The sequence below is a fragment of the Apteryx rowi genome, unplaced genomic scaffold (genome assembly GCF_003343035.1).
Source record: "Apteryx rowi isolate R43461 unplaced genomic scaffold, aptRow1 scaffold_6, whole genome shotgun sequence".
NCBI classification, from domain to species: domain Eukaryota; kingdom Metazoa; phylum Chordata; class Aves; order Apterygiformes; family Apterygidae; genus Apteryx; species Apteryx rowi.
Genome location: NW_020450871.1, coordinates 2393228 through 2413808, shown reverse-complemented (window position 1 = coordinate 2413808; position 20581 = coordinate 2393228). Strand labels below are relative to the sequence as shown.

The 20581-nt window shown below is 62.1% G+C and overlaps 2 protein-coding genes across 11 annotated transcripts in view; one reads left to right on the top strand and one right to left on the bottom strand.

Annotated features, from left to right (window-relative positions):
- The first annotated feature begins 7580 nt into the window (after window positions 1-7580).
- FSCN1 (fascin actin-bundling protein 1) lies at window positions 7581-12469 on the top strand. Of its 2 annotated transcripts, none has more exons than XM_026083258.1 (4): window positions 7581-8279; window positions 8962-9083; window positions 9299-9466; window positions 9864-12469. In XM_026083258.1, the coding sequence occupies exon 4, from the start codon at window positions 10693-10695 to the stop codon at window positions 11617-11619; it is 927 nt and encodes a 308-aa protein (XP_025939043.1). In that variant the 5' UTR covers window positions 7581-8279; window positions 8962-9083; window positions 9299-9466; window positions 9864-10692; the 3' UTR covers window positions 11620-12469. The 2 variants fall into 2 exon arrangements, with proteins under 2 accessions (XP_025939043.1, XP_025939044.1); XM_026083259.1 differs by having other exon boundaries at window positions 7593-8279.
- Window positions 12470-15476: 3007 nt separating this feature from the next.
- Window positions 15477-20581, bottom strand: part of RNF216 (ring finger protein 216) — an 86555-nt gene continuing 81450 nt past the window's right edge. For all 9 annotated transcript variants that reach the window (XM_026083074.1, XM_026083078.1, XM_026083069.1 and 6 more), the window contains one exon: window positions 15477-20083. In XM_026083074.1, the coding sequence (XP_025938859.1) occupies window positions 19764-20083 (320 nt within the window). In that variant the 3' untranslated portion in view covers window positions 15477-19763. The remainder of the gene's footprint in view (window positions 20084-20581) is intronic.

Genomic DNA, 20581 nt, shown 5'->3' with positions numbered 1-20581 from the left:
CCCTGAGGCCGTCGTCTCCCCAGGGTGCCCCTTGCATCGCTCCAGCGGCGCTTCCCCGGGCTCGCTCGCCCCCGCATCCCTGCAGTATTGCACCCCCGGGTGCCCCCACGCCCCCCCACSCCGCTCCCCTGCACTCCCCAAGGCGTCCCTCCAGGACGGTGCCCCGGGGGCGGGGGGCACGGCTGGCAGCACGCGTGGGGTGATGGAGGGGGCTTCCGCCTCGCTCCGAAGGCGGCCGCGTTGGCAGCTGCCGTTGGCTTCTACCTGCCCGGCTCATTGTGAAGCAGCGCAACAAAAGCCTCCGCTCGCCCCCCCCCCTTCCTTCCCGCCCCCACGCAGCGCCAGCCCGAGTGGAGCGCTGTGATTGACGCGTCCCGCCCCGCCGGCCCCAGCCCCCGAGCCGAGCCGAGCCGAGCCGAGCCGGGCAGGGTCCCCGGCGGGGACGTGGCCGGGGGTGGGGGGGCGCGCAGCCTGCTCCCCCGGGCAGCCCTCGGGGGCTTTACGCCCACGGGTTCGCCGAACCGCTGGCGTTGGGGGGCTGCGTCGAGTTGCGCAGGGAAAACATGACCTACATGAAGCCGACACAAAGGGAGCTTTGCCTCCGCGCCTGCTGCTCCTGCTTGGGCAGGTCTCGCCGGGAGCCCGAGTCCCTTTTCCTCGTTTTTTTTTTTAAAAAAAAAAGCGCTCTGGCTCCCACGCCGTGCTCGCTGCGCCCTGGCTTTGTGCATCGCGGCCGCGTGGCTCGGCCACCCCGGCACACGGCCGCGCTGGGCCCCGCGCATAAAGCCCGGCAGGCCCTGCCTGGTTCCCCCCCCCGGCCCCTTCGCTGAGGTTTCGGGTGGGAGGAGAAACCTCCCGCCTGGTTGCTTAAAAGGTGCTTTCGGAAGCACCGGAGGGCGGCCGGGGGCGCGCAGCCGCCTGCTGCGGCGGGGCCGCGAGCCCTGGGGCACCGCGCTGCCGCGTGCAGTCAGGTCGCCGCACGCCGCGCGGGATCCGCGCGAGCATGTCTCGCTGCAGGATCGCCCCGGCGTTGCCTCCGCGAACGAGCACCAGGGATTTTGGTTATTTTTTTTTAAATATAACCCAAGGTTGCAGCTTTGCCTCCATTTGCATCTGGGCAGCTCTTTGCACTGATTTCATTGCTTTTCTGGGAGTAAATCATGCGCTGCAATCTAGTATTTAAAAAATAAAAATGCAGGTATAGCTGGGCAGCTGGTGAATATTTAAAGCCCGGTGGCGGGGGCCGATGGCAGGGGCCGGGCCGCTCCAGCCCTTTGTCCCCTGCGCCGGGGAGGGGGCCGGGGCGGCGCGGGGGCAACGTGGCCGCGGCGCATGGCGGGGGCCCATGAGCTTTGTGCGATTCGGCAGCGCTGCCCGGATGTCTTGCGGTGGAAGGGGGGGAGGGAGAGAGAGGGAGGAGGAAGAGGAGGGAGGGGACGAAATCTCCCCAGCAACAGGGGTCTCTCGGCTCGCCGCAGTCCCTCTCCAAGCAAAATAAAGCGCTGCGGGCTGGGAGGTGTGAAATCGGGGCTGGGAGGCTGCTGGAGAGCAGGGGCGGCGGGTGCCGGCGCTGCTGGAGCCAGCCGAGCGCTCGCTTCCCCCCCGGAGAAGCTCCGCTGAGCGCGGTGCCGGCGGGAAGGGAGGGCTGTGACCGCTCACCCCGGTGCAACGAAAGCGGGAGCCCGGCTCTCCTCCCGTGGGGCCGAGTCGGCGCTCCGGGGGGGGGGGGAATCTCACCCCCCCGGGCCGCGCTCTCCCGCGCTTCGCCTGCCGGAAAAGCGCTTTGTCCCAAGGTTGATTAGGAGCCACCCGTCGGCGGGAAGCTTTGCTCGACGGCCCTTTCCCCCGCCGCGCCGATAAGCGCAGCCCTGCCGGCAGATAGGCTAAAGGACGCTGGGGCCGGGACGCGGGAGCTCTGCTGGCTTTCGGTGCCGCTTTGCAGCGGGAAGAGGCTGCTCGGCCTCCACAAAGCCGGCGAGCGGAAGGGGCGAGCGCGGAGGTGGCGGGGCCGTCGCCCAGCGGCTGTCCCCAGCGCAGGAGGAGAGGGGAGCGCGGGCAGCCCGTGTCTGCCGGGCTCTTGTGCCGCCTCCTGCCCGGCTGCACCCGCTCGGCCGGGCGTTGGGTGCACGAAGACCCTCCGCAAAGGGGTTCGGCTGGGCCCGGGGAGAGCAGGGCAGCCCCGCGGAGGAAACGTCACGGAGCAGGCAGCTCCGGGAGTCCCTGGGCTTCTCGGAGCTGGAGCCCGGCCAAGCTCGGGGACAGCGGTGTCCCAGGAGCGCCAAGTCAGCGCTTGGCTTGGATCCTCCTCCCCAAGCCCAGCCGAGCTCCATCCCCGGCACGGCCAGCATCCCTGTGGTCCCCTGCACGTGGGGAGCTGGTGGTGGGACCTCCCGTCCAGGCGATGCCCGCGAGGGTGCGGTAGGTGCCAGCCCTGCCTCCTCGTCCCCCTGCATCACCCGTGGGGTCCGCAGGCAGCCCAGGCGCCTCCCCCCAGGGCTCCCTTGAGCCGCGGAAGGACGGTGCCGCTGGGACTTCCCCCGGGAGCCCAGGCCATTCCTCAGCACGTGAGTCAACGTGGAAACGGGGGCCTCCGGAGGCGGAGGGGTTTCGCAAGGCGCCTCGCGTGTCCTCCACCACGGTTGTGCTTTCCACTGCCGGGAGCGAGACGCCGGGGAGGCTCACGCCGGGCACCCCCCGCGCCGGCACGCCTGGGGGAGGACGGGGCCTCAAGGTCAGCCCAATCTCACCTTAAAAATGAGACTAGCTGGGGCGTCGCTGAGCAGAAAGGAGCCTCCTCGCCCAGCTGAAAGGCTCCTTTCTAGCCCTGCTGCGGCACAAAGGGCCTTTGTGGGAGCCAGGGTCCCCGCGGGCAGCGCGCTGGCGGCCCCCGTCATCCCCCCCCTTCCCGGCTCGCGGGGCTCCTGCCAGCTCTTCCCGCCCCGGCAGGGAGCGGGCGGAGGTGCGCCGCAGCGGATCGCTCCTTCCACCCCCCTCCCGCGCCACAGAGAGGAGGAGCGAGGCCGAGGCGGCACGCCGCAGGCTCGGCGAGGGGGGGTGCGGGCAGGGAGAGCCCGCCCATGGGGTTTGGGCCGGGGGCCGGTCCCGTTCGCCTTCCCCCGTTAATCCCCGTGCTGCAGCTGGACGGGGCGAAACAGCTGCTGCTTGGAGCGGGGGATGCTGCTGGGGACACGAGCCGTGGTCCAGAGGTGCTGGTCGACCTGTTGGTGCTTGGGGATACCATGAAGCAATAGGGAATCCATAGGAAACAGGGGGTGGATTTTCCTGGAAGTCCCTGGTTGAGCCCTGTCTTGGAGCTTGCAGCGCTGCCCCCGAGCAGAGGTGCTGCTGCACGGCCCCGATGCAGCCTGGGCAGCCACCAAGCTCTGCAGGGTTGTTTCCCGCAGAGGAAAACCTCCTCGGATTTACTTCTCGGGGCGATGTGACCCCAAGCAGCCCTCCCTTCTGGAGGGTAGGGAGGGGGCAAGTCTCCAGCCAAACGCAAGATCGCAGCTCGCGGTGGAAAATGCCCGAGCCCTGCAGAGAAACTTGACTAGTCGAGGCTGGCGGTGCGGGTGGCCGCCCGGTTTGCTAGCAGCTCAGCCGCGAGGGCGGTAGGTGCGGACGGAGCACGCGGGGCCGCCGTGCCGATAGCGCCGCTTGGGGACCTGCAATGCCACTCGGAGCAAAGGGAAGGAGCAGCAGGGTGCAATCCTCCGCCGAAGCCCCCGAGCGCCCCGGACCAGTGCCCCGTGGCCGGCCCGCGAGCCCCTCGTTCGGACAGGCCTGCAAGGCTGAGGTTCGCATCTGCGTCCCGCTGGCACCATACGCGCGGCTCTGCCCTGCCCTCCCTCCCTCTGCATTTGCAGACACGTCTTGGCCCGCCGGCTTCTGGCATTGCTGGCCAAGATGACAACAAGCTGGACGGCCAGGAGCTCACCTGGGGTTAGAGCAACCCCGGGCGATGCTGATCCCTCCCTGCTAATCCCTTGAGGGAGGCAGGCTCACGTGTTTCAGCCATAACCGTGTCTTCTTGGAGCAGAGTCTCCTTGACTCTGTACGGTTGCCACTATGGGAAAAGGTGCATCCAGCGCTTGCTCCCATTGCTCTGCCCCAAGTTGCGGGCTAAAAGGCCAACTTCGGCCCGTGCTGCYGGCTCCCAAGCGCTAGAACCAACCAAGCAGTCCGTGCATGTGCAGCTCCCCATCTGCAGATCTCCTCTCGCCGCCCAGCTCCTCCTGTGCAACCGGCCTCCGYAGGGGCGAGCTGCGGTTAATCTGGACGCTGCTTCGGTTCGGTCACGCTGCTGCTTCTCGTTTGCCCGCCGGACGCTTGGACCTGGCAGCACAGAGATGTTCTGCACGGGCTGGCACTGCTGCAAGAACCAGCCGCCCRAGGGTCCCTGCTTCTCCTTGTGAAGCTGCGCTGCTTTCTTGGATGGAGGAGCTCGCTGCTTTGCCTCAGGGAAGCAGGAAAAGGTGTCTGCGCTTGCTCCGTGCCCAGCTGCCATCCTGGGAGCACCGCTCACAAGAGTGGGAGAGGCGAGGGCAGGGACGTCAGTCCTGCTAACCCAAGGCGTTGGCAGCAGTTGGAGCAGTTGGCAGTTGAGGACTTGGGAACTCGTTTCGTGCTCCAGCTCTGGCTCTCCTCGCCATCATGCCACCCCAGCTGTCCCCTCCCGGGAGCTCGAGCGCAGGGTGTTTGGGGGAATATGTGCGTTAGGAAGCAGCCCTGGAGGGTCGTTCGGCTCACGGTGGGACTGACCTGCAAAAGCATTTGCACAGAGACGCCGGGGTAGGAGGGTCTCCAGCCCTTCACCGGGCTGAAGGGTGGGAAAGACGCTGCAGCCGTCTCAGCGCTTGCTTCTCCTCCCTGCACCCACCGTGCTCCCAAACCCCTCGTGCTGCCAAGACCGACGCCGGCCCATTGCACGGAGCAACTGAGCGCTCGTCCGTGGTGGAGGATCGCTTGGCTCTTGCATCCAGGCTCATGCAAACGCTGGCGCCAAATCCCACGCCTTGTTGCAACCGCCTCCGTCAATCCCGTTCTTCCTCCTCCCGGAAGCAAAGCCGTGAAAAGCGTGCTACTTCACACGTCCAACGTCGACGTCTGTGACTGGCGGATGCGCTCCGGAGACCTGTCGAGCGAGCCAAACCTCCTGTCACTTGGCTTTTCCCAAGAGGTTGCAGAGCGCCGGGGGGAAGGCACCTGGCACGGGGCTTTTCCAGGACGGGAGCGTCTCGGTCCGAGCCGGCTGCTCTCRCTTCTGCCCGCGCTCCACCTCCCTGCAGCCGAAGCGGCGTGCTCGGTCCCGCTCCTGCCTCCGGCTTTTGTGAGCAGCTCGGTCAAGGTCAGGGAGAGTYGTGGCGGCTCCAGACTGTGAATTTAGACTTCGACTGCGGCGCTAACAGCCGCGACTTTGCAGGGCCTGCGGGAGAACAGCGCTGCCGCAGTCGGACAGCCGTCGGCCGCGGAAAGCGGGCTTGCCTGCTGGGCTGGGGTGCGGGAGACAGTGGATCCTTGGAGGCGGCCTGTGCCGGCGTTTTCTGAGTCCCTCTGGAAGGGCAGAGAAGGGGGCCACGGCACGGCACAGCGCATCTGTCCCCATGTGGCAGCGGCCGTGCTCTGCCTCCCTGCTCGTGCCGTGCTGCCGCGAGGGCATGAAGCCAACATCCAGCCTCCGTCGGGGCTCTCCGGATGCGCCCCACTCGCRGGCCTCTTCCGACCGCGGGAGCTGGAGAGGCGGTGGGGGCTGGGCATGCCCGCGGACATCCCGGCTGCAGGGGATGTTTGAAGGAGCCGAGGGCCRTGTCTCCGAGACCCGCTGCCAGCCAAGGTCTTCCCGCCTTTCCGCCGCGAGGCTCATCCGGCGGGCAGCGTTTCGCCGACTCCGCGCGCCCCCGATGCCCCGAACCTCCTGCTCGGGCTCGGTTACAGCCCTTTGAAGCCTCCTTCTGCCGGAGCCGTGATTGCATTCCTTTCCGCTGAGTCGGCGTAACCCAACCCCGCGCGGCTTTGAGGAGGGGGCGGTGGGAGACCCCCCCCCCCCGCCTGGCCCGGGGGGGCGGCAGGGGGGTGCTGAGCGCCTCCGGGCACCGCTGCACGGCGCATCCCTGCCCGATGCTCGCGGCGCTGGCCCAGGCGACGCTTGGGCTCGGCTCTTCTCCAGCTGGCAACCGGCCGGAGCGACACTGGAAACGGCAGCACCAGCTTCCCGTGTCTGCCCCGCTCCAGGCGGGAAATGAGCCTCGCTGCCCGCTCAGGCGACCTGCGGCCACATCCCGGCCGATTCGCCGCGCCATCCTGCCCCACGGGCCGGAGCATCTGCCCGGCTCCTGGAGGGGGGGCCGCTGGTCTGGCGCGGGCGGAGGGGGCTCACGGGCCATGCACGAGGTCAAGCGGTGGGTTGCGTCCCCGCAGCAGCGCTGCAAAGTACCCGTCCGCTCCCAGCGATGCCCCTGCCGTGCCCTGCCACGGCTCCGGCCGGTGCCCACACGCTCTCCCGTACGCTTGGCCCCTCTTTGCACCCCTTTTTGCCGCCTCTGCGGGGAACCGAGCTCTTCGGGGCGGCTCTTTGCACCTAGGCGGCCGCAGAAGGTGGCGAAAGCTAACGAAAAGGCGGCGTGAACGGGCAGCATTGTGGAGGCGGCGTGACGGTTTGGGCCCGGGAGATAAGACTGYGGCCAACAAAGAAAAGCCTTCAAAGCCTGATCCCTTCGGAAGGGGCGGGGGGCAGCTATGCAAACTGCCGCTAGTCTGGAGCCCAGCGGGGAGCAGACAGCGGGGCCGGGCAGCGCTGCTGAATGCAGACGCGTGTTTGGAGATGCAGATCTGGTGGGCTGGAGCCGCCAGGTAGGTGTCTGGCCCCCGGCGCCGCGGGGTTTCGGGGAAGGCGTTTCCATTTCAAAGCGTGATAATGCGGCGTATCTAGTTAAATGCTCCCTCGGTGAAGGTGGTGGTTCCTTCTGTGGACGTTCAGCTTCCTCTAAACAGGGCGGAGAGGACGTTGCTGCTGGATTTACAGCGCAAAAGGGCCATGAGGGGTGCAAGCTCCAAAACCCGCAGCCCCTACTGTATATTGCAACGCCCAAGATCACAGAAGCGGAGAAACCGGGAGGCCAAGCAGCCGTCGAGCCGCCCCGGGGCTCGGGGACCCGGGCGGATGGGAGCAGAAAGACCTTGCAGCGGCCCTTCACGTGCTCTAAGGAACCGGCCGCACCGGGCTCGCGGTGCAGAAGCCATAATGTGCTCCTCCGGTTCCTCCTAACGGGCTCAGGCGCTGCGTTGCCCTATTCCCAGCCCTTTCCCGGCCGCTCTGCTGTACGTGGGCGCGAGCCGGGAGCGGCGGCTCGGCGAGGACGAGCCAGGGGGTGCAGGAGGCTGCACCCCGGCTCCCTCTTTGAAACCCGACCCTGCTCACGCGTCTCTTTTGCCCGCTTTGGCTTGTGACTCGCATCCCAGAAATATTTTTAGGCAAAAATCTGCCCGGCTTGCGAGCTTGGCCTCCCGGTCGAGCGCGTTCGGCCCCCGGAGCCCTGACTAAGCGGATGATCTCGGCAGAAATGCCTGCGGGCAGATGCGCACGCGGCCCGGCGTGCCGGGGCCGGAGGGCACCCGCCGCTTTTCCAGGGCTTGGGGGCCCCAGGGCTCCCCCTTCCGCCGGCTGCCTGGGCTGAGCCCGCGCTGCCGTCCCTCCCTAACAGGCTTGGACAACTTACAGATAAGGAACGTCGCCACGGTCCTTAAACATGCCATGAGCTGGGAATTCATAGGTGCTACGGTGGCCTCCGCTAATGGACTGAGCAACCTGGCTGTCACCTCTTAGGAGAAAAAACTACTGTCCTTTCACGTGTGAAATATCTAAGTTCATCCTCGCTTGAGGTTTAATCATACCGGAGCCCGGGAGCGCTGGGCCGACGCTCGTGGCTGTGGCAGCACCCGAGCGGAAGCGCGGATTCGAACGCGCAGCACCCACGGGGTGCCCACGCGTGGGGCGCTCGGGGGATGCCGAAGCGCGCTGGGGCGAGCGGAAAGCAGCACCCGGGCTCTTGCGGCCGTGCTCCCCGGGTCCCCTCCGCGCGCGGCTCCGTCCGCCGGCTCCCCCCTCACTGCCTCTGCCCCGCAGGGATGGACCTCTCCGCCAACCAGGACGAGGAGGGCGACCAGGAGACCTACCAGCTGGAGATCAACAAGGACACCAAGAAGTGCGCCTTCAGGACCTACACTGGGAAGTACTGGACCCTCACCTCCAACGGGGGCATCCAGTCCACGGCCTCCACAAAGTGAGTCCTGGCGCCTCGTGGCTGCAGCCGGTGGTTTGGGCGCCTTTGGTGTGACGCGCGGCACGGCCGGGTCGCGGGAAGGGGGGAGCGGAGGGGTTGGGAGCAGCCGTCGCCTCTGCCCTGGCTGCCTCCCCGTCTCCCGAGACCATTCCCGGGGGCGCGGGTATTTCCGTAGCCGCCCCACAACGGCAGCGCAAGCGGCAGACGAGCCTAGACGCTCGCCCTGAAACACTTCCTTGCAAGGAAACGCATTCCCTGCAAAGCCAGATCGAAGCCCGGGCTTGCCGCGAGACGCTCGGGAATTCCCTTGGGTCACGTAATCCTTGCCGGCACGCCGGGCTTGGCAAAACGCTTACCCTGCAGTTAAACCTGGCTGCAGGAGCTAGCTGAAAGCCAGGCTGAAACCCCAAAGCGCGTTTAGCTTCCTTCCCTCCTGCTGCCTCCGCTAACCCAGGGAGAGCGCTGCCGGAAAAAAATCTTCCCATCGGGATAGTCGCTGCAGCCTCGCCTGGTATGAAAGGATAAATTAACCAAATCCGGCAAGGCAAACCTAGTCTGGGCGGCACGGGCGGTCTCGAGCGTGCGAAGGTGCCCTGGGCGATGCTCTTCAGAGCCGGAGCGGGCTGCCGGTCGCCCGCGCCGCGCTCCCCCCTGACCGCCGGCCGCCCCCTCTGCCCGCCAGGAACGCGAGCTGCTACTTCGACATCGAGTGGTGCGACAAGCGCATCACCCTGAAAGCTGCCAACGGCAAGTACGTGACGGCGAAGAAGAACGGGCAGCTGGCGGCCTCCATGGAGACGGCGGGTAAGGATTTTCCCCCGTGCCCGGAGAGGACGGGCGCAACGCCGGCATGGGAAGCCTTCCCCAAACGCGCTCCTCTTCCCACCGCGGCTGGGAGCAACGAAGCGTATTTTCCTGACGACTCCGAGGAAATACCCTTCGTTGCTGAAGGCGGCCGCGGGGCCCCGGGTCTGCCGTGCCTTGGCCTCTCCTGACGCCCGCCTCTCCTCCCCGCGCAGGCGAGACCGAGTACTTCGTGATGAAGCTCATCAACAGGCCCATCATCGTCCTCCGCGGGGAGCACGGCTTCATCGGCTGCCGCAAGGTGACCGGCACCCTGGACTCCAACCGCTCTTCCTACGACGTCTTCCAGCTGGAGTTCAACGATGGCGCGTACAACATCAAAGGTAAGGCTGCCGGGGTGCACGGGCTTCGGCCGGGGGGTCGTTTCCYACCAGCACCCGTCCGGGGCGCGGGAAGCCAGGCGAGACCGCCCTGCACGCCCCGAGCCCCCGGGACCGCCGCGCGCCCCCTCCTGCCTTCGAGCCTTTTCACCTTACCCGCTTCGGTGAGCACCGGTTTTGGCCGCTTTCCTGGAAACTTGTCACCTCTGCCCGTTTGGAGGGCGAGCCGGAATCGCTACCCGTGAACCAAATGCCGCGCTCGCTCCCGGGCTGCTCCAGATCCCACCGGCAGCCCAGGGCTCGGGCGCGCGGGGGGGGGGCGTCCTCGGCTCCGCCGGGCTCTTGCCGTCGGCGCGGTCGCTCACGGGGGCCGCGTTGCCTCCCCTCCCTCTGCCCGCAGATGCCACCGGSAAGTACTGGATGGTGGGGAGCGAGTCGTCCGTCACCAGCAGCAGCGATACGCCCGTGGACTTCTTTTTCGAGTTCTGCGACTACAACAAAGTGGCCATCAAAATCAATGGCAAATACCTGAAGGGTGACCATGCCGGAGTGCTCAAGGCATCCGCTGACGCCATTGACGCCTCTACCCTCTGGGAATATTAATGCACTTTAGCGTACCTCCCGTTGCCAACTTTTCTTTCCCCCGTCTTTTTTTGTTTCTCCTCTCTGTACAAGGATTTTCAGACCGGCTTGCCCTTCCCTCCCGCCGTAGAATCCAGTGCGTTGTGGTGGAGGTGGGTCTCCCTTAAGCTCTTTAAGAACTGGATRACTTAACCTGGAGAACGTGGTGCAGCCTGCCTATAGATTTCTAGAGGGGTCTTTCTCTCTGCCCTGCCTCCTTCCGGGCTCGCTCGCCTTGGAAGCTCGCTGCCGTACCCCGGCCCGGCCCTGAGCATCGCCTGCGTAGTTTTTTTTCCCCCCCTCTCCTGTATTGAAAAAGGGAATAAGGTCACCTCTGCGCTCTCGTACGCCATATCAGTGCTGGCACCATCTCGCTCGGTCCTGCCAGCGTCCCCGCGGCCACCCTGCAGCTTAAAGCTGGACAATCTCCCGGAGGACCCGTCCCGCGCTAGCATCCCTCAAACCCGGGGAGGCGAGAGACCGTGCTAAGCTAGACCCGCTCTTCCTGGCTCCAGGAAGGCAGCTTCTCGCCTCTCTTGGCTTTTAAAGATCTTTCCGTCCCCAACTGAGGCATAAGAGGTGACCTTACATATCAAAACATCCCCGGGATGGGGCCGGCGCGTGCCGGCGAGCATCCTATCCGTAGGGTTAGCGAGCGTAACTCCCGCAGCCGTGCGGGCGATGTACCGAGAAACTATTTTAGGGTGATACTGTCTGGAAAGCCTCAGACCTTCATCTCTCCGGAGCCCCGCGCTCCTTTTAAATGGGGTTGTCCCTCTGCCCCCTCTGTGCTTCTAGTTGCCGAAGGAGCRTCTCAGACCCCGTCAGGGGGTTCCAGCGGGAGCCCGAGGCAGCTTCCCCGGTCCCCAGGGCTCATCGCCTGCAAAGGGACCAAAACCGCCCTGGGTAGGGTGGTCTGGGCTCGATCCAGCCCCCCTCCGGCGCGGGGAGGCTTTTGTCCCCAGCGGTCTCTCAAGAGGCGCTTGCCCTCCTCTCCTCCGACCAGCTGCGCGCCTGGCCGCTCTCATGACGCCAGGTCTCAGCGCCGGCCGCCCCGCGAGCCCGGGGGGCCGTGGGAGCCCGGGGGGGGCCGCGGGGAGCGCGAGCGCGGCTGGCAGATGCGACCTACCCTGGGCGGTGGCTGGAAGCATCAACTGCAGATTTTGGTTTACAGAGTAGAAAAGTTCGTAGCAAACTTTGCACAGCGATATTTGTTCAGTGCTTTTTTTTTTTTTTTTTCCTTCCTCATAACCTACTGGAACGGCGAACCTAACCGCCGAGCGCCTAACGCCGAATTACGACTTGCCCGTCGCTGTAGCTCGGCTCAGCCGCCCCCTCGGTCGTCCCGCGCGGGGGGGGGCAGCTGCCTGGTCCCACCAACCCAAGGGCACCTCTGCTTTGGCAGCACGTCATCTCAACCTTACTGGAAGCAGAAAAATGACCAAAACAGTATTTTTGTTAGTTATCTATTTATATACGCTCTCCATGGCACTGTGTTACCAGCTGTTGTCTGTAATAGGTCTGCATTAGCGTAAGATGTGAACGTTTGTACTGGGTGATGCTCAAGTGTTCTTTAGGGTGTTGAAAGGCACTTTATCCTTTGGGGCCTTCCCGGCGGGGGGGGTCGCTCCCCGCCGACGCTCCCGTTTTAGCCTCTCCCGCACTCGGCCGCTCCGCGGGAGCCGGCGGCCGCTCTCSGGGCCGCTCGCCCCCCCCCCTCGCCGCGTGCCGACCAGGCGGCCGACCGGTGCCGATCGCCGGAGGCGAGGAAGGGGCTCGTTAGCCTTAAAGCCATCGTAGGGGTCCCCTCCGTAGGAGCTTGGTGCTACGCTCGCAGCTCGGCGAGCGCCCAGACCTTCCCCCGCCGGGGGAAAGGCAATAACTCGAGACGGGTCCCCCGCGGTCACCGGGGACCCCAGCCCCGGCGCGGGGACTCTACCTCGGCTCTAGCTCCCGAATCCGGGGGCTGGCTTCGCGCGGGCGCGCAGACCGCCACCGGGCGCGCGGGGACGAAGGCGCCTCGCAAAGGAGCAAGTGTCTTGGTGAGACCCCGCGTGACCCCRCGACTCGGCACACGCTTTCCGCTGGCCTTCGCACCCGCCGCGTCTCCTCCTCCTCCCCCCCCGTTCCTCGTCGCAGTTTGAACCGTGTAACTCCTGCTCTGGCTTCTTCCATGTGACGCTAGGTCAAGAATTTCTCCTGTCTCCTCTTTTATCGGGTGTCGTGACTCTCCGGAAACATCTCGCTCTGAAATTAAAAGTTTTGGGTTTTGGGGTTTTGGTTTTGTTTTGGTTTGGTTTTTTTTTTAATTTTTTTTGTAAGTGCCATTTGTATAACTTAAAAATAGCTTCAACTGGAGAAAGATGAATAAAACCTGCATTCGGATGCGAGAGCCCGGCGTGTGGTTTGTCACGAGGTGCTCGCGTCGGGCCCCTCCTGCCTGTCGCCGATCCTGGCGGGAGCTCAGATGCCCGGAGCGCGCGGGCCGCTTGGCCGGAGGCGCCACGGTGGCTCCCCAGGGGCGTCTGGGGTGGCACCTGCAACCTCGAGCTGGCGCCCGGGGCTCTCCGTGCCGGCGGGGCGCTGCCGGACCTCCGCCGCGGGTCTGCGCGCCGCTGGGGACGTCCCCGGGGCTGTGGGCAGGGCGACGGGGCCAAGCGGCCGGTTTGGGCGGCGGGTGTTAGGTATCCGGCGCAAGTTCTCAAGGCAAAAGCGGGGGTGGCGGTTTCAGAGCGAGGGAAGAACCGCAGAGAGAGTCAAAACTCAACCACGGCTCGGGGGGGGGCTGCGCTGGCACCGGGGGTGGCCGCTGGCCCGGGCCATGCCGCACCGTGCCGTGCCGCACCGTGCCGTGCCGTGCCGTGCCGTGCCACCCAGCCCGGACCTCCTGCTCGATGCTCCCCAAGACAACCCAAACCAGCCCCAGAGACAAAGCAACCGGTCGGGGTTCAATGCTGTCGTCCAGCACCTTTTCGGCTACAAAGACACGGTACAGCACAGGGTGCCCACGGGTCTGCGGGTCAGCTCCTTCCCTCCTGCCAAAGCCAGCCAGCCCCTTCCCTCCCTCGCCTACCTGCCTCCCCTGGTCCTGATCCTGCTCCTGCTTCAGCTCCTTCCTCTTCCTCTTCCTCCTCTCTGCCCGGTGGGAGGAGGCACCCGGCCGGGGCGATCAGGGCCCTGCAGGGTTTTCGCCTGGGGCTGCTTTGCCCAGCTCTCCCCAACCCCGGGGGCTCCCAGCCCGGGGTGATCGCGATGTCTTAAATCACAGTTCTTTAAATAGCGATTGCCTGCAACATCTCAGGCTTTGAACCCAGCCCCGGCTGCCTTCCTCCACCTCCGGTTCGCTGGGGCTTGGCAAGAAAGGAAGAAGGGGGAACGTGGGGGGCTCACGCACCACTCTCCTTTCGAGCCGGCGAGGGCGTTTTGGGTGCGATTTGCCTTTCCCTCCCCTCGCAAGCCGGGGCGCGAGGGCGTTTGTGGTGCAATTTGCTGAGCCGCTTTGAGAAGCAGCCGCGCGGGCGACGGGCTCGCGAGCTCTCCCCCAAGGGTCAGCTCACCGGCGAGCGCATCCGCTGCAGCCCTGCGTTAGCGCTTCCCACCCCGGAGCAGGTAAAACAGGGGGAGCGAGCGTGCTGGAGCCGCCCGGGCAGCGCAAGCACCTCCTGCGGTTCGGGCTGCCCCAGGTGCAAAATAAAAGCGGCTGCTGCTCTTGCGCGGAGGGAAATCTCGAAGGCAGCCTGCGCGGTGCAATGCTCAGCACAGCTGCCCGGCACGGGCACGTCACCGATGCGCTCTTTCTGGACCGCTGGATTTCTAAAATTTAAGGTTGGCTAGGCAGAACCGCTGCCCGGGCTTTGGGGACGGCACGGCCCCGCTCCCTCCGCGGAAACGCGCTGGGAGAGGCAGCGCTGTGACTTTTCCCTTATGTCCAGAGGGGCTTTAGGCAGGTGCTAGAGCAGCCGGGACTGAACAGATGAGGGATGTTGGTCCTTCCCTGCAGACAGGGCAAAACCGAGGCGGCGCAAGCTTTGCTTTGAGCATCGCCCGGTTCCCAAGCGCTCCCTTTCGCACCCTCAGCACCGGCCCTGCGCGCGAGCTGTGCCTGTGCCGCCCCGGCTGCGAGGCACCGCGCTCTGGCCCGGACGGGAGCCCGGAGAGCGGCTTTCCCGCTCGGCACAAAGCTGGCATCGCTTCCAAGGGGCTGGGCAGGGTCCTGGCCTCCGCGTGAGGAAGGCAGCCAAAGGGAGCGCCGCGCTCCACCGCGCCGGGTCCCTGCGCGCGAAGGCTGGACGGAAAGGGCTGCCTCAAGCCCCGTGCGACAGCCAGCCCCTTCGGCGCGATCAGGGACGGCGGCGGCGGCTTTATTGACGGTTTGGAGCAAGGACGGCCTTGCCGAGCAATCAGCAAGCGGCCGCGCTTATCTCGGGACAAATCCTGCCCCTACGAACAGCATCGGTGCGGTGCAGTGCAGCCCAGCGGCGTGACGCAGCCCTGGCCGAGGTTTTAGATCTCGGCGCGGCTGCAACAGGTAAAACCCAGGGAAGCACCGCGCCTAACGCTATCCAGTGCTCCTTCCTACGGGCTTTTTTTCCCTTTTTTCTTCTTTTTTTTTTATTATTTCAAAAGAGCCATTTTGCCAAGGCACCAGCGGCCCCCCTCTCCTCCCTGGAGACCCAGGCAGGCACCATCTGCGGCTGCAGAGGAGACCCTGGGAAAGGGAGGCTTTCACTCCCATTGCATTTACAACCCCAAACACATTCCCCTCCCCACCGCCTTTTTCTCCGCTCTCCCAAATCACTGCTGCTTTTATTCCTATTTCCAATTTTAGGGCACGACCGACTGGGGCCAGCAGCTTCAGCTATGTCTGTTCTTCCGTATGTATTTTAGGGCAAAAAGACCCTTTGCTGTGCAAGCTTTGGGAGTGGAGAGAGCTGGAGAAATCCTGCCCTGTGCCTAACGCGCCTGCCTGTCTCAGCAAGCCCCCGAGCTGCCAGCAGACATTTCCCTTTGTTTTTAAGACCCGAGAAACACGGAGTCTGTATTTACCATCAGTCCTCCTGCAAAGGGGGAAAGTCCCCACGCCCCTTCCCCCCTCGAAAAAAAACCTTGCTTATATATGGTCCTGGTTTCCATTTAAAAGAGCAACTGGAAACCATTTTATATTCCATTCAGTTTTTCCTCAAAAGCATTTGGAACGAATTAAGCTTTTACAGGAGGGTCAAATGTTTTTGCCTTGCAACTTTTACAGTTTTTAACCACTCAGGCTGAGATCTGGCAAAACAATCCTGCTTGCTCTCCCGTCTCTCTGCTGCTGCCTGTAATTATCCTCAACATCAAAACAGCACATTTCTGCTGCAAGGACGACGTTTCCGCAGTAACAAAAGCGCAGAGGTGAAAGCCAGAGTGCACAAATTTATTTACAAAAATTCAAATTACAATATAATACAGGAACTTTTTACACACTGAATATTAGAACAGTTTACTACCAGAAGGTAAAGAAAAATATTTTTTTAATAAACCACCTATTTATTTCCGGCTATTGTTATACAAAGTTGCAGAACATGCACATCTTTACAGGGTTTCTTTTCTTTCAATATAATGTTTTGCTAAGTGCAAATACTAAGTTTCTCTCTCCACCTTTAAGGCAAGTAAAATGGGACGCTGCAATTAACCACATTAAGTACCTGTTATAGGATCTACCTGGGCACAGCAACCTCCCTGTCTCCCTTTAAAGGGCAACAGATTTAAAGGGCTGCAGGGTAGAAGAGGGGATGGGATGTAGAGTCCAAAACACAGATTTTGTTCTGATGGTTGTGCAGGAAGAATATTGTGGTTTTTTTTTTTTTTTAAACATCAACATGAACCCAACTGGTGTCAGAGCCCACAACTGCTCAGAGCCTCTCGCGTTAGCAGGAAGGAGCAGCCACGCTCTCCTTTGGCTGCGGAGTAATTTTTAGTCAAAGCTTTGGACAATTTGACTGTTTTTGAGTATTTTCTTGGCAAGGGAAGCACTGACACAGTTATAGCGGGGGCCCAAAGGCAGCCCACGGGCTGGACGAGGAGCCAAGCAGACCTCTCCGGGCTGACAGGAGCTGCATAAAGGACGTGAAAGGACCAAGAGTGGATTTCTCTCCTCTCAGATGCCAAATAAGCTCAGCATTTTGCAAGGGATTTGGGGGAAAAGCTTCTCTTCTCCCAACTCCACAGGACCCTCCCAGGATGCTGACCATTGCTCCACAGCAGCAGCACATGCCCGTACGAAGGTGCTGCACCTGAACCCACCTTCTGCAAAGGCTCTTGGTGGGGAGAGGCCGGGGGATGACCCAGCAGAGCGGCAGCGCCGAGCCGAGCCGCGAAGGCGGACCGGACACGGCGCTTCCCTCGCCCACCTCTACCTGCTGCTCCTCCTTCCACCTCCGCACTTCTCTGCCAAGGTTTAACTCTTGACAGCTGTATATCTATAGACGTMTATACCAAAAGGTTGAATCAGATCATGATTTTTACCAGTGCTCTCAGCTCTGCGGCTCTAATTGACCCTGCCTGTACCAACGGGAGGTGACTCTTCCTCCCCAGAGCAGACGAAGCAGCAAGACGAGCTCCTGCAACACCGGCACAACACGGCCTCTTCTAAGAGCTCGTGCTAGAAGAGCAGTTTTGCCACGTGCTGACTGCAAGAAGGGTCGGTGCAATGAAACCGCTCCTCCGTGCGAGACCACCCTCCCTCTTGGGTCCTCTGCATAAACCAGGGACCAGATGAAGTCAAGTCTGAGCACCTGGAGACAAGCGGGGAAGCACAGAGCTGGTTGTCCTCGCTGCCAACTCAAACCTGCATTACAGCAGCGTGTCACCTATGGAGACCAGCCCGAGACTTGGGAAGCACTGGCATTGCTGACTTCCTTTTGGGAGACGTCTCCCCCTGCCCAGCCCCTGCGGCAGACCCTCTGCCCCTGCCTCGCGTGGAGGGAAGGGAGCACGGCAAAAGGCATCTTCTGTTTCAGCTGCATTTAAAGCCCGGGATGGAGGAGGGTCCCGCACAGCACACGCAACGGCCATGGGGCTCCCCACAAAGCCCCGGGTGCAACGGTCAGTACCTGCTTTATCAGAGGATTTCAGCGAGCAATCACCACTCCCCGAGAGAGACGAAGACGGGGAGGCCGATTTCCTTCCACGGGCTGGTTTGCTTCGCAGCTGGGGCTCCCCGCTGAGCGGCTAAGCCGTCCCCCAGGCTGCTCAACCTGCCTCGGCGGCTGACCCACGTACGCATGGACGGGTGTTGCAGCACGAGCGCGACCCTGCCAGGGAGAAAGCCTGGAAAGCTCAGCCCAGGCCGGCCCTTAAGCCTACAAGGCCTCGGCTGCTCAAGGACAGGACCCCCCTTCTCTAACGGGAAGCCAACCCCGCTTGCTCTGACCACAGCTCCGGGTGAAATCTCTGCCCACCCAGCAGGGTCGCTCCGTCACCACAGCCCCCCCCAAATCCAATGCGACACCACTGCTCCTGGCTACTATAGGAATCAGTAGGTACAAGGTAGGATTTAAACCTGGCTAAAACCCAGCTGAGCATCAACTGAGAAGCCACTACGGTCCCTGGACTACTTCCAGAAATAAATTAAAAAGAAAAAAATATATATATATAGCAGCAAGTGAATAACCACTCGGTTATTAATGCTAGAGACAACGGTAGTGGGGAACTGGAACAGAACGCTTCGCGGGGTGCGCGTCAGTCTATAGGAAGCGTCTGAGAGTGGAGAAATTGCTGCGCCCGCTCCAAAAAGCGGGGAAGTCCCTTCCGCGAAACCATCCCAGAGGCAGCGATCCCGCTGCCAGCAGGGACGCCGCCTCGCACCGCCCGGGCGGCACTGCCCCGGGCCCCGGCGGAGGCCGCCTCTCCCCTGGGGACTGTCCTGCCGACAGCCCAGCTCTGCCCCGTCCTCAGCCCGCGGCGCGACAACGCGCTTCTCCGACCGTCGCTCGCTCAACACCCGAGCGGCCACGGCGCCGAGCGTGGTTACGGAGAGCTGCAAGCTGGGGAGGACTTGACAGAAGTCATGAGGCAGAGGCAGGGAGTTTTACCTGAAAAACAAACAAAACCAATAGACACCTGGATGTTAATATATAGGGAGGAAAAAAAAAACGGAGGGGAAACGCGCTGAGCTGGTTCTCAGCAGGGAAGAGCGGGATGCAGCGCAGACCAAACAATTTGGGGAAATACTGCACAGTTGGACTGGTGAAAACTAGTCCAACATTTGGGGGAGGAGGCTTTCTCCCTCCAACCATTTTCTCTTCTAAAGGGGGGGCTGTACCAGACGCTACAGTAACGGCCTACGCAGAAAGGGCTTTGCATTAATGCTCTTCTCCCAGGCCCAGCACTTCCTATAAGCTCAGGCAGCAATTACACCCCCTGCTTCTTACAAGGAAGTTTTGCTTTTCCTAAATCCTCACTTCCTAAGCCCAGCAATACTTATGTTTGCCTTTTAACACAGTCTTCTGAAGCCAATTAAACCAAAATACACGTTTTCAGAAGTTATTAAACATACCGGAAGCAGCCAGCTTCCTACAGCACAAGACAACAGTTGCCTGTTCGTTTGCAGTGATTTTAACTAACAGAAGGCTCTAGGCTCGCAGCCGCCCACGTGCATAACTACATAGGTAGTTACTAATTTTTATGCAACAGCACACACAGCACACACAACTGTTTACGCACCTAACTGGGTATCTGCCCAAGCAGTTTGGTAATGAAGTATGCAACTTATGCTCCGGGGGCTTCTACCAACTGTTCAATGACTGCTGCCAGAAGCAGAGGGGGATTTGGGATGCTCAGATCAGAACAAACCTAAGGCCACATTTTGGAAGCTGTGAGGCACCTACCTCGGGTGGGGGGGGGGGGAGAAAGAGTCCTTTGAAGGGGGCAATTTCAGTTCCCCAAAATTAAGGTGCCCAAGTCTTCTGTTACTTCTTAAAGCCCTGAGACAGAACGTGGCTCTGGGCCTCCTACCGTGATCTGAGCAGTACCTGGCAGCAAGATGCCTTCTGCATCCCATGACTCCCTTTGCAGGGTGACAAAAGCCAAATATGCTAGATTTAGTTGTTTTCAATATTTCTTTCTGCTGGGGAATGACAGCAGGTTAAAGGGATCCTGGAAAACATGGAAATATACCATCTCTGAACCCCAGCCTCATGCCGCTTCCCAGGCAGAAGGCTGGGGCAGCCGAGTCGTGGTATTTTGTTACTGAAGGTCTTATTCAGATGCCAAGTCTCCCCTCCCTTTCCCAAGACTCAGCCTTGACTGTGTGGGCAGCTGCTCTAGCTGACAGGAAGGCAGGATTTTTGGAAAGCCGTGCCGCCCCCRAGGAACGGCTGCATCCCTGCGCTCCACAAACACTGCTTTCCCTCTCAGCAGCTGGCTGAACAGGCTTTGCCAAATCAAAGCATCTGGATGCCCAACAAAGGAAGAGACCCCTGGAAATGTAGCACCAAGCCCTGTTCCAGCACAGGTCAAAATGCTTGATTGCAAAGGTTCAGAGAAGCTACAGATACGGGTGCAGTGCAGGTACGTGCGAGACAGAGCGGTTCCCCTTGCAGCTGGCTAAAACAAGAGTGGCCGAAGCAGGAAGAGGGTTGGGATTACGGGGGTGGCTTTGCCCTGCAGTGACTCTACTCCAAGTGCTATTGGAACCAGGTCAGAACCGGTGTCGAGGCTGAGGGCCAAAGTGCATAGGCAAGTTGTGCTCCAGCTGAACGTTGATCTGGGGAAAATCATAGTTCACCCTCATGTTAGGCAAGGGGGGCACGTAGGGAGCAGGGATGGGGCCTATGTTGAGGGGGATGTTATTGTACATGGGACGGACAGGAGGTAGCGGGAAGGGAGGGTGCACGAAGGGGTAAGGAGGCATTCGGGGCTGATGGAGGTTCTGAGGAACAGGTCTGGGGATGACTTCAACTCTCTGGATCTTCTCCATGGGCTTTTCCACAGGAGGGCCGATCCGCTTGAAACTGTTCTCTGCAGAGGGAGGAAAGAACCACCAGTTGTCTTACAGACAAAGCTCACCATACTTGGCCTACGGCCTTAAGCTTGCCAGTGGCACCCTCCATCCCCTTCTCCAGGACGGTCCTTGAGGCATCTCAGTTTGCCCCTCACACACCTAACTTTGCTGCTCACGSTCCCTCCTGCATTCCAGGCACCACAGGGCACAGGCCAGGCTGGCTACTTTCAGCAGCACAAATGGGGAGCAAATCCTGCTTGCAAGGGTGCGGGGCTGCCCCTTGTATGCCCCAGTATCCCTACCACAAAGCGCAGAGGTTGCGCTGCCCTTCAGCTAATTCRCCAAGCGGAGAGGAGACACAGGTCTGCTCATCCAGACACCCCTTGAGAGCTGGACATGAGCCTCACGTCTCCCCATGCTCCGAGCTAAGAGCAGCCTGCAAGCAACAGCACTTCTAAAGCTGAAGCGGTTCCCAGCAGGGAGGGGATGGGGGCTTGCACTCTTCTCTGAGCAAG